A 13,274-nucleotide genomic window follows, 5' to 3' on the forward strand; every position below is an offset into this window, starting at 1 on the left:
ACTATATCTTGTCTCCCACAGTACACAGAACATGAAATTATTTTAGTAAATATAAACTGCTAAATACCCTTTCTCATCAGCAGTATATAGCAGTCTTGTGACTTCTATCAGTGTCTGGTTAAAGCTTGTAGAAGGTGTTCTCATTCTACCCTGACTGCCCTATGAGGCGGCAGGATGCCCAACCCTCTGTGTGGACAGTGCTGATTGGCTCTGTGCTGATTACATGCACTCTCCCAAGAAAAAACAAACACTCTAGCAATACACACCAAACAGAGTGCCTCCAAAGGATCCATCTTAGCAGGAGGTGGATTGGGGGAAGTGGAAGAAGGGGAGGATCAGAGAAGACAGGATCAAGCAGCCTTTTTTTCACAATGAAGAGAATTAATCCCTTTGATTCCAATCCCTTTGAGTATAACAAGCATGATTTACTACATATACAGACTGATTTTACTGTTGCGGGTTTAGTAGCACTTCAAACAATCAAAGGTAATCACGGTTGCATCTGGGAAGAGGGGGGGCGGGGGGCCCACACACTGATGCTCAGCCTTGCACAGCATGAAGAGTGGCTTGTTTATTTTTCTATACTGAGTAAAGCCTGCCATAGTCTGTTTGAATTTCAGACAGTTTAGCAGGGACCGGCTGAGATTCGAACCATGTATGGGCAGGCTGACTGTACCCAAGTTGATCGAACAACTTGGGGACAACCAGCATGTTGGATTTTCATACTATTATTGCCAGAGGCTATAGCCATTAGCAATAATCTCCCAACCAAGATGGCTCCCCATGCCAGGAGGACACGATGGCTCTGCAGGAAGCATTTCCCCATCAACGCTGACTGTGTTGATGGGGGGAATTAAGCGATGTTCTTTCCACACTATAGCTGGCTTTAGCTTGCAGCCCGTGTAAGTTAAAACTCATCGACTATACAGACTCACCCACACAGCCAAGTTTGACAGGCATGCAGGAACGGCTGTATAGACCCAGATGCAGGGGTTCTAGATGGCATAATAAACCCAATATTCTATATTGCACATTAAATGTTGTAAAGTAATAGAAATGTGTGAAAAAAATATAAGTCATTTCTTTTTTTGCGTTGTACACCCAACTGCTAATTCAGCTAGGTATTAAAGCCCAGTTTTTTTTCTGGTGGCAAGTAAAGAGTATAGCAGGGATATGTAATTAGTGGACCTCCAGCTGTTGCAAAACTACAAGTCCCATCATGCCTCTGCCTCTGGGTGTCATGCTTGTGGCTGTCAGAGTCTTGCTATGCCTCATGGGAATCGTAGTCCTGCTACAGCAGGAGGTCCGCTAATTGCATATCCCTGGAGTATAGCATAATTTTTATATTTAATACTATGTGTGTGTTTATCGCCCTGACGTGGCAGGAAACCAATACTTTCACACAGAGGTCAGGCAGCTGTCCGATACATCCCCTTTACAGTACAGTCGACTGAGATTCTTTGATCTGCCTTTCAGTCAAGAAGCTACATCTGAATTGCTTTTACGTTCACATTGGACTTGTATAGGGACGAGAAGCAAATCCGACACAACAAAAGCCCATTTATATAATTCCCTTAAATGGCTCAATTCCTACCTTCACTTAGGCCCCTTTCACACTGACGTCCCGTTCAGGCCCGCTTGTCAGTTTTTCAGGCGGACCTGAACGGGTGCCCCACAGAGCTCTATGGAGCGTCGGATGTCAGCGGTGACATGTCCGCTGACATCCGACCCGCTCCGATCCGAAAAAGTGTAACGGAGGAAAAAGCTATTTTTCCATCCGTCTGCGGATCGGATCGGGTGACGACGGGCACTGCGGTCCGTCGTCATCCGATCTCCCATAGGGGAGAGCGGTGCTGTGACAGGTCCGTCCCTGCGCAGTGTGCAGAGACGGACCTGTCATCTCCCTGCTCAGTGGGGATCGACGGAGTGATCCCCGCTGAGCAAGCGGATATCCACGGGGCGGATCAGAACTGATCCGCCCCGTGTGAAAGGACCCACAGCAACAGCTTTCCTCAGTGCAGCCTCAGAAACTCACTTTTCAACTTTCAATGGATTTGCTTATACATTTCACCCCCTTACTGGAAAAGGCTGGCTTTCTCAAGGCCATCTACATTACCTAAAGGTGATCCACAGTCACAGCATTCACTTTCTATATATAACATCAGCACTATAAGACCCCTTTCACGATGGGGCGCTTTGCAGGCGTTACAGCGCTGAAAATATCGCCTGCAAAGCGTCCTGAAAGAGCCGCTCCTCACAGTGGAGCCAAGAGCTTTCACACTGGAGCGGTGCGCTGGCAGGACGGTAAACAAAGTTCCGCTAGCAGCATCTTTGGAGCAGTGTGTATACCGCTCCTGCCCACTAAAATGAATGGGGCAGCGCGGTTATACCGATGGCAAAGCGCCGCTGCAGCAGAGCTTTGCGGTGGTTTTAACCCTTTCTCTGCCGCTAGCAGGGGGTAAAACTACCCCGCTAGCGACTGAATACCACCGCTAAGACAGTAAAGCGGTGCTAAAAATAGCACAGTTTTACCGCTGGTGCCCGCACCACCCCAGTGTGAAAGGGGCCTAATAGCTCGTTGATCTAATATAAGCTTACATGAAAAATCTACTTTCATGTTCATGTTGGGAGTACTGCCTGTATGCTTGCTGGCCATCTCTATCCACAACTTCCTGGATTCCCTGCATACTCTGCAGCTCACACTTTATTTTCAATTTGTAAGGACTACATGTCCCATGGTACCATGCTGCCTGCAATGATTTTTGTACTGGCTCCACCTCCTGGAACTCCTCCGCACTTCAGAAGGCAGGCTCCGACACCACAATGTCTTCTCACAGGACATGGTGAATTTGTGTCACAGAATTCAAGAAGTACATATGTGGGGATCTTCACAAAGTAAGCATATGGATTGAAGCTTGGGATTGTTAAGATTAATAGGTGTAGCCTAGAAATAATTGAATGTGATCTTCAATTCTGTCCACAGATACCCTTTAAGCAAACCTGATCAGTTGGCAGCAGCCTTCAGATTTGCTTGGCAATGCTGTGAAACATCTGACTGGTAGGGATTAGGATCAGCAGCGGAGGTGGGCATCTTCTCGGCCAGAATCGCTGTCAGCCAGCTGTCTCTACCAGTCAGCATCCTGAAAGTAGGACGTTTCTGTAAATATCGGGAATGTTGCAGCCCACACATCATGCTTTCCAAACGAGGGGTCTCATTTTAAGGGAAGAAATGCACTTTCCTCAAGAATATTTGTTAGTTGTATATTTCAATGGATATAAAATGTGACGGAGATGCAGTTTTAATGTAAATGTGTTTACTTCATTCATACACTGGCTGAGATTTCGGCACAGTGATTGAGTTTACCGCTCACGTTAGCCTAATGCCCCCTGGGAACTGTACAGCCAGCGCTGCAAGGTCTCCTGCTCAGGAAGTTGCATCTCCTTCCACCATCGGGATACATAAAATACACTCTCCAAAAGAAGGACTTCGCTTTCACCCAGCGGGGACTATGGAGTGCTGGCAAGTGCAAGGACAGGAGAGAATAAGGCCAGTTTAAGTGTTACTGAACCCAGGACCCTGCATTCACTATATCTGGTCTCCCACAGTACACAAAACAGGAAAATGCTATTATTTTAGTAAATTTAAACTGCTAAATCCCTTTTCTCATCAGCAGTATATAGCAGTCTTGTGACTTCTATTAGCGTCTGGTTAAAGCTTGTAGGATGAGTTTTCATTCTCCTCTGACTGCCCTATGAGGCTACATGACCCCTGACTTTTGTTTCTGGACAGTGCTGATTGGTCCTGTGCCGATAACATGCGTCCCCCCACACCCCCATAAAAAAACTCTAGCAATACACACCAAACTGAGCATGTCCAGAGTACCTCCGGGGCTCTTTACTATAAGAAGATGCATTGGGGACTGTGGAAGAAGGGGATCAGAGAAGACAGGATCAAACACAATGTGGAGGATTAACCCCTTAGGTTCTACAGTGAGTATAACAAGCATGCTTTACTGCATATACAGACTGATTTTTTTTGTTGTGCGTTTAGTAACACTAAAATGCGGTGCAGGAAAGGCGTTCCCTTCGTGTTTCCTGAATGCAGGTGAATGTGCTGCCCTTGCCAGAGCATGCAGGTGCCAATGAATTGTTAATGGCACCAGAACACATCTCGCTAACGCAGCGCATTTTCTGCCACCAAATCGCATGGTACTGTAAAAGCAGTTTGTTGCAGTGCATTTTTAAAATTAGTGACATGCACAATAAGACTGGATTGGGACAGGGGAAGGGAAGGGTTTGAATTTTAAACTAATTCCACTCATTAGCCATCTTCTGAACAATGGCAGCCATATTGGTATGTGTACCTCTTTACTGTTAACCGGAAGAACTAGGCTATTGGGAAATATCCATGTAACACACTTTTCTGAAGAGACAGAGCCCTAAAGACAAGTGGGGTAAGCAAGAGGCACCCAACAGCCTTTATCTGGGTATATTGGTAAGGCCTACTACACAAAACTAGAAAAAATGATCTTGAATAAGTGAACACCATCGGCAAACAATGCATGGGAATCTACCCCAAAAAGCAGAAAGTGTAGATACTTCACCTTTATATAACTTTACCAAGCAGCCACAATTCAAGTAGTGGCCCTGTCAGGACAACCTGGCTTATAAAAATCTCAGTTAAATGCCGTCACTGTTTGGGTATTCAGGCAGCCATAGGGGGTTTACCAGTCTAAATACCAGCAGAGAACAATTTCTCTATCCATGCCGTTTAGCATGGAAGGGGAAGTCAACCGTCTATGAGCAGTTTTAGGTTAAAGGATGCTAAAGTTTAACTACACTGATTGGAATTACTGGACAAGACGTTTGCTGTGAGGTTGGAAAACATCACTTCTTAAGCAGATTTCAGACGAGCGATTTGCCACTAAGACAAATTGCCAGCAGCACAATCGCTTATGCTGGCCATACACTATACGAAATTTGGTCATTGAGAACGTTCCTTTATCGGCCAGTTAATGTGCACAAATCGGCTGGGACGTTTTTAAGCCCAAAAAAAAAAAAAAAAAAAAACAAGGACAAGTGTGGAAATTTTCTGCCAAAACGAACGATAAATTAAAAAGGTTAATGCGTTTCCCGTCCGAACTACTTGTACTAGGTATTATATTTATATGAAAATTAACAAAAAAGGAATTCATTTATATCCACTGAATGATTTATCGGTCATTACATGACGGAACTATCATTTGCTCTCACGGCGAAAGTTCGTTTTTCGGCAATGGGTTTGAACGATTTTTCGTATAGTGTATGGCCAGCATTAGGCTACGTTCACACTGGTGATCAGAGCCAATGCAAACAGTAGTGGCAGGAATTAAAAAGAGTCCTGCTGAGGCTCTCAGCCACCAGCCCCATTCACTTCAATGACAGGTCGCAATCAGCCTGCAGGTATTTGCTGCTTTCCGCACAGCCAGCGATTGGTAATTTGTGTGCGTCCAGCAGTGATCACCACAGGTAACTGCTGGCTGTGCAGAGAGCAGCCAATAACTGCGGCCAAATGCAACATGTCATAGTGAACGGGGCCGACGCAGTGCAGTACCCAGGGAGTGCCCACTCATTAAGACTGCCCTGCCAGCAACAACAACTAGCCGCTGATGGCCACTGTGAGCTGTAAAACAATTTCGCTAGAATTTGCATCGGTCTTAATGGCCGGTGAAAATGTAGCCTAAAAACGCTGACCCAATGGAATCGCTCCTCCTGTAGGCAAACTCAGAGAAGTCACTGTCACTAGCCCAAACACTGCTGACTCTTGCTTGTTAGTGATGGGAGCGATATCTCACTGTCTCAGCTGCAGAGCGGGCGATTCCTTAAAGCTGAACTCTGGGATAAGCAAAGTCCAATTACATGTGTAGCCTCCTTTGACTCTTGGTGCGCTGTGCATGGCTTAGAGATCTGTGCAGTAATCCAGTGTCAAACTTTGCCTTCATGCATGAACTTCCTGTGAAAAAAAGACTGGTCACTGATGCTCTCAGCTTGTGCTAGGTGACTAGTCTGGTCTCCACCCCTCCTGTAGTTCTTCGTAGGCAGCTTTAGAGGGTGGGGCTTGCTGGGTCCCTCCCATAGTTCTGTTCTCTGCACAGACTATGAACAGTACAATCAGGTCACTCTTACATTTACAAAGCAATATCTGAGTGCAAAAGCACTTGGTGCACACAAAGCGGGCTTATATTTTTTTTTGTGGCTATTAAGGAATATCTTTAGTTGAATTTTTTTGTGGGGCCCAGAGATCAACATTAAGCCTAGGTTCACACTGACAGCGGAAACAAAATTGCGCGAGTTCAGCCGAGTCATGTCAGTCGGGGGCGATTTCCGAGACATCTGTGCGGGCTTCTGCACAGATGTCTAATAAAATCGCACCCTGAAGTCACCAAAACTAGTACAGAAACTACTTTTGGGAATCGCTGCGGCCCCGCACAGATTCGGACAGTGCCATTGCCGGCAACAGCCGCCGATTTGGCATGCGAGTTGACATGTCAACTCGCATGCCAAATCACTGCAATGTGAACCAGGGCTAAGGGCAAAAAGGAAGACTCTGGGATCCTGCCACTGGTGTGACCTCAACAAATTTCCAGGGGCAGGATCCCAAACGCCGGTAGTCTCTAGCTCATATCAGCCTCACTATTCTACCTTCACAAGATACATGCCTAAGATTTTCACATTCACGTGCATTAATGTTATCATTTAGTTAGTCAGACTGAAAACAAGAGACAAGTCTACATAGTTCAACCAAACAAACTCATTGTTAACAACAGTAATGTGAACACAACGGCCCAATAAAGTATTGTATTTTAGGTTTATCCACTTTTTTATATACGAAATAGAACACTAGAATAGGGAGACAAACATCTCAATGTTCTGCTCATGCAAGGAAACGTACAGGCGAAAAAGTAGTATGCAAATTCCTAGCCTAGCAATGACTGTGTGGGTGATCGGAAGAGGAGACAGCCTGAGCTGGGTGCAGGGCAAACTAGCACAGGGTGGAGCGAAAGCAAATCACGTGCCGACTTTAAAGGGAAACTGGTTCCAGCCAGATGAGTAATGCACATAACCCAGATGAAATGTCATGGTGCCAAACTGTCATAGCAAAACTAAAAACAAAAAAGGCAGCTTTCCTTTTTATTTATGCAATCTGCTGCCTTAATGCAAATCTCTGTACAAGGTTCAGTGGCAGAAAGAAATTAACAGTGTCACCATCGTCACATTCCATTAACACAGATTTATGCAAAGGAAAATGATATTGTTTAAAGGAACACAACACTGCAATGAGCTGTTTATGCAACAAAAGTCAATATTAGATAGCTGGCTGATTAAAGCATAGAAGTCCAGCCAAAAGTTTTTTTTTAACTTTGCAGAGTGGAGAAGTATTAGTACCCCTGTCAGGTTTTTACTGCTATCCAAGCCTCTGTTAGAGAGCCTTCCCTCACTTGGCGGGTGGGGGGTCTGCTAAAACCTGAGTGTGCAAAATCTGGTGCAGCTCGGCATAGAAACCAATCAGCATCCAGGTTTTATTGTCAAAGCTTAACTGCCATGCACAGCTGCACTAGATTCTGTGTGCTCCAGTTTTTGTAAATCTTCCCACTAAGGCTGGGTTCACACTGCAGCGGTGATGAGATCGGATGTGATTCGCACCGCACTGCAGTGCAAATCACATCCGATCTCTGTGCGATGCGAGTTCAGCCATACAGATAGTATGGCTGAATTTGCATCGCACCCACCCAAAACTCGCACAGGACCCTTTTTTTGGTCCACAGCAAAATCGGATCGCATGGGTGTTCACACCATGCGATCCGATTCCTGTCCGAGTTTGCAGATCGCACTGCGATATGCAAACTGATCTGGGGGTGTCATTAACGTTTCACTGAAACTCCCAGCAGTTCGCATAGGGCAGTGTGAACTGCCCGGGGAGGCATGCGATGCGGGAACCCGCAGCGGATTCGCAGTGTTCCCGCATCGCTGCAGTGTGAACCCAGCCTTAGTGTCACAGTGCCAACAGTCACACCAGACAAAGTGAGGGAAAACATGCAACAGGGACACACAGCAAAAAAAAGGTTACTGGGGTTGTAGCCTTTTCAACACAAATTCTTTTATAAAAAAAAAAAAAAAAAAAAAAAAAGCATTGTTTAGGTCTGTCGGTATTTTGGAGATTTTCCCTCACTTCCTGTCTGGTAAAAGTATGGTCACTATAACAGTAAATGGAAATTCTGTAAACAGACCAGACATCTGCCTAGAGGAGCAACCAAAGCTCGGCAGGTCTGATTAAACACCATATTAAATCTTTTCATATCAAAGTGGATCTCTCAGCCTTAAAGCCCTAAAATTTGTGTTCATATTGACACAGATGAAAAGAAAAGCACTAAGGCTTCAGATATACTACAGCGTTTTTTTTTTTTGCCAAAGCTCCTAAACTCAACTCCATAAAAGCCTACGTGTCCATGTACACTTAGGCTTTTAGGATCGTATAGGAGCTGTTGCAGTTAGGGGAGGTTCAACCTCTCTCTCCTGAACACATAGGAACATTTTGAGCGCCAGCCGAAAATCGCAGCAAAATTGTAGTTGAAACGCGGCAGGAGTGTGCCGTGTTTTGGGCTTCCCATGGCTGGTGGTCAAAGCAGGCTGTGTGTACATGAAGGCCCAATGATGAGGTCTCATAGCATCACTACATTTAATTGTAAGTAACCATTGTTCTTACCTGATCAGCTGGGCCAAAGCCCGGCTCCTCTTTTTCGGTTTTTACAGTTGTTAATTTGTTGCAGCTGGAAGGATCCATCTTGTTATCCAATCGCTCTATCTTGGGTGTGATATCTGCCAGATTATCCTTACTATCATCCTTATCTAACAAGTAACGAAGTAGTGCATTTTCTTTCTTCTTAGGGCTCATTGGTTCCTGCTTTATAGTCACCTCAGAGCCAGGGCCTGTGCTATTGGACTCCTGATTCAGTTCTTTTCCAGTGGCCTCTGCTGTGAGCTTGGCCAGGTCCACGGGTGAGCTACTGTCCTGAAGAAGTCTGTGCAAAATTTTATGTTTCTCTTTCAGTGAGGTTCCATGTGCTGAGGCAGACAAACTATTAGATGCAAAATGTCCCATGGAGTCTTTGTTGTTTGTATCTCCCATATTAGCAGATAGTGGAGAAGGTTCCATCTGATCCGGTTTTGTGGTGAGCAGCTGCAATAGTTTTGTCTGACCTTTACTATCCAGCAGTCTGTTTTGACCTTCCATTTTGTCCCCAGCAGAAGCCATGTTTTCGTTACAATCCTTCTGCTCAGATGAACGATTCCCAGTCTCCGTTTGTCCAGTTGCACCCTCAGACTGCTCCCCATAAAGTCCAAAAGAGTCTTTAGAGTCCACGCTGCCCATCTTTCGGAGCTGAGGAGAGTTCATGTTATTGGGTGAATTCTGTAAATTACCCCCTTTCATGTCAGGTGATGGCATGGGTGGGGCCAGAGGGACACCATGGCCCTCACTAAGAGCCTGAAGTGCATTTAGAGAGCTGTTGGTAAAACTATGGCTATTTCCTGTGCTACTACAAACTGGAGAATGCAAACCTCCTGCAGGGGAAAACTGACTGGGTGCAACACGTGGGCTCCCTGCCACTCCAGGGCTCATACGATGCCTTGGAGAAAGCATAGAGCTAGGCTGACCCTGACCCATGCCAGGACTTCCCTGTGATGGGCTATTCATTTTGAGTGCATAGTTATTACCCTGAGGAGTGGCAGCTTGCATGCTGGAGACATGGTTCATTCCCCCAGAACCACCATATCTGCCTGCTGGCAAGCCCATTTGTTCCTTTGGGCCATTCATGGCATAATTCATATTGCTACTTATGGTCATATCCTGACCAGGGTTTCCGCTGCACATTGTCTGATGAGCCGGGCTGCTGGAGACTGGGTTCATTGGCTTTCCCATACTTTGTCCAGCCAAGTCCTGATTCATTCCACACAGATTCTGTTCCCTGGGAGAGAAAACAAATGTTAAAATGCCATACTGCCACATGGTACCTTTAGTATAACCTACTGAAGTTATCTTAAAATCACATGTAAAAACCAAGTTCGATAGTTTTTTTTTTTTTTTAGGGAACACGGACCTTGTTGCAAGCATTAAAAACTGTAAGCTATCAAAAGAAATCCTAAACATGTCCAAAGAGATACTAGCTGTCAGCATACAAGCAGCAATGCTGATGGTAACACACCTTAACAGACCTGCAGTAAAGGACATTCTACCTTTGGACCAAGTCTGTCAGTGTTGACATCTACCTTTTGGTTTCTAGAGAATAGATCTTTCTTTTGTAAATACAACTAAAAGACATCAGGGGTATGTAAAGCTGGCCACAGATTAAGCGATTTTCTTTCCTGCAACCATGGTTTGCAGGAAAGAAAAATCGCTTGATTCCTCCATCAACAAAGTCAAAGGGGGAATCGTCCCCACCGGGAGAACACAATGATTAGTGCTATTGGCTATAGCCACTGGTAATGATAGCATGCTATAAATCTGACATGTTGGTTCCATTTATCGACGGGTACAATCAGCTTGCCCATAGATGAATCAAATCTCGGTTGGTCCCTGCTCAACCAGCCGAGATTCGAACTATGGCTGGTTTAAAGCGGTTGTAAGCCCCATTCATGAAATTTGACCTAGGCACATATCTGTAGTGTTTACTTATCTCTCTCCAAAGCTCCAAGTGCTGTGTCTTTCTGCTGCTCCGTTCCCTCGTTATCAGAAGAGTCACTTTTGACAAGCTCTCCGACACACAAGATAACAGTAGCTGAAAATTTGTGTCGGGGAGGGAGCTTAGAGGTAGATGAGCAGAGAGCTTGCCATTTCAGACTACAGCTCTGCTTGTTCCTTCGATCTCACACAGTACAAGCCCAGACTCCTCTCCTACTGCTGGAAGAGGAAGAAGGATTTCTAACACAATCTGCACTTTCCAAAGGGTATAGAAAGGGAAAGACAGCAGATCTACAAGTAAAACTTATGTAGGGAGACTTGTTTCATCTCTGTATCATCTGGGGATATTCACTTCCCTGGGTATAGGAGGGGGTTTACAACCACTTTAAGGGAACTAGACCATTAGAACCATTCTACATATCATCTTATCTATACAGTGAGTGTTAATCTGGACTCTCCAAGAGCTTCAAGCGCTGATGATATCCAACCCTTCTTCAGTCTGTGTCGGATAGTTTTTTCCCTGCTTTGGTTCCTCCAGTCAGACCCCTAACTACAGTTCCCTATAGTGTTCTAGAGGCCATAGGGAAGAACCACAGAAGAAGAGACACTATATGACAGACCCAGATAGCAGCAGCACCCAGAGCTCTTTAAGAGTGGAGACTACTATGAACCCTGCCGGAATGTTAAAGCGGTATTAAAACCACAAACCCCAAAATTTTATATATTACAGCTTACCAATCAGATGTGGTATCTGCATTAGTTTCCTTTTTTTTGGGGCTTTCCCTCCAGTTTTTACCTGGTGAGCCTGCCAGTAACGCACATCCTGTAATAAAACACCCCTACTCTGGATGAAGGAGCACAGGGGCACATTTAAGACAGCAGCATTGTCAGTCTGGAGAAGGGGAGCATTACATATACTAGAAGATTTAAATACACAAACTAAAGCGGAACCTTAGCTCACCCTTTATAAACAGTTATAGTAAACCGTTTTGTTCCTTTTATGATAAAATGTTTTACATAAATAAAAGCTGATCATTGCAAGCACCTCTGTCAGTGGTAAATGGTTTATCCATTTAACTGCTATATCTGCAAGAGAGCTTTGTTCTGTTTAAATACAGACTTACTGGCAGGATCCCAGATGAAAAAGGAAAGAAATCCTAAAAAAGAAAGCCAATGCAGTCGCCACATCTAAGAATTGGTAAGCTGCAATATAAGAAATGTAAAGCGCTGCATAAACTTGTAAATCGTGAATAATAACAACAAGGTTTGCTTTTGGGTTCAATACTGCATTAAGTATTAAGCTGCTTCTTTTACAAACTGGCTCCTTCAAAGTTATTAACAGTGACAGGGTTGATTAAACAGACCTAATGTTTATAGGGGAAATTCATAAAGAATTGTATATTATAATAGAGAGAAATAGAGAAAGTAGATTCAGAGCTCTTCTTATTGGAGTTCTTTTCTGTTTAATAACTTCTGGCCTGTAAACAAAAGCATTGTTTTCATTATGCAAATACTCGAGCAGTGCTGATATAGGAGAATTATGAGTGTTGGCTTGTTTACCTTCAAAAGAAAACAATTGCAAAATGTGCACACACACTAAACAATCTCTTTCATATAGAAAATAAATGTCTATAAGGTGAACACAAACCACCCTCAACTGCTCACAAAGTATCAAAAGTGAACCTTCTTCAGGGGGTGCACCGAGACAGGCTTGGTGGGACACAGCAGTTTTTAACCTTTGGGTTATATTGCCACCTAATAGAGAATTGGATACTGACGAAAGAAAAAAGGTAGTGCAGCCCAGGATAACTCCCCCTTGTAGGGCCAGCCCAGGATAACTCCCCCTTGTAAGGCCAGCCCAGGATAACTCTTCCCACCATCAAGAAGCCTCAGTTCTATAGCAAATCAACACCGAGAAGGCATGATCATAAAACACAGAGATGTCACCTGTGGCCAAGAAAGGATTACATGGGGAGTAGAAAAATCATATTTTCTCTTGTGTCCATTGCGGGACAGGGGAAATCTTTAACTTTCAGGTCATCCAGAAGGAATGCAACTGAGGAGTGGGTATCAAAGAAAATAATCGCCAACAGGCCCGAGAAAAAGACTGGACTTCCTCCAGCCTAAAGAACCTTTTTTAAAAAGGGGAAGTTCTGCTTGTTTACTTATTTGTAGCTGCTGACTTAATTTTTTGGGGGGAGCCTGGGAGCTCTTCTTTAAGGACCTTACCCCCCAAAGCTGGCATCAAATGAGATGGAGGCGTCCACCTAGTAGCACAGATGAACAGACCATGTGGCAGCCTTGTATATTTGAGAAACAGTTAATTGCGGCTGAAACGTCCAAGAGGAACTAAAAACTCTAGAGCAGTGGTCTCCAAACTAAGGCCCTCCAGTTGTTCAGAAACTACAATTCCCATCATGCCTAGTCATGTCTGTAAATGTCAGTGTTTTACAATGCCTTATGGGATGTGTAGTTCCACAACAGCTGGAGGGCCATAGTTTGGAGATCCCTGCTCTAGAGTGTGCCTTTCTTTGCATAAACTGGAGTTTAAAAAGGA

The 13,274-nt window shown here is 44.6% G+C and overlaps 1 protein-coding gene across 4 annotated transcripts in view; it reads right to left on the reverse strand.

Annotated features, from left to right (window-relative positions):
• The window catches only part of NCOA2 (nuclear receptor coactivator 2), a 347,064-nt gene that overhangs the window by 53,516 nt on the left and 280,274 nt on the right, over positions 1-13,274 (reverse strand). For all 4 annotated transcript variants that reach the window (XM_077492850.1, XM_077492851.1, XM_077492852.1 and 1 more), the window contains one exon: positions 8,744-10,004. In XM_077492850.1, the coding sequence (XP_077348976.1) occupies positions 8,744-10,004 (1,261 nt within the window). The remainder of the gene's footprint in view (positions 1-8,743; positions 10,005-13,274) is intronic.

Source organism: Lithobates pipiens, unplaced genomic scaffold, assembly GCF_037356315.1.
Source record: "Lithobates pipiens isolate NorthernLeopardFrog02 unplaced genomic scaffold, aLitPip1_a1.2 Scaffold_19, whole genome shotgun sequence".
Lineage (NCBI taxonomy): Eukaryota > Metazoa > Chordata > Amphibia > Anura > Ranidae > Lithobates > Lithobates pipiens.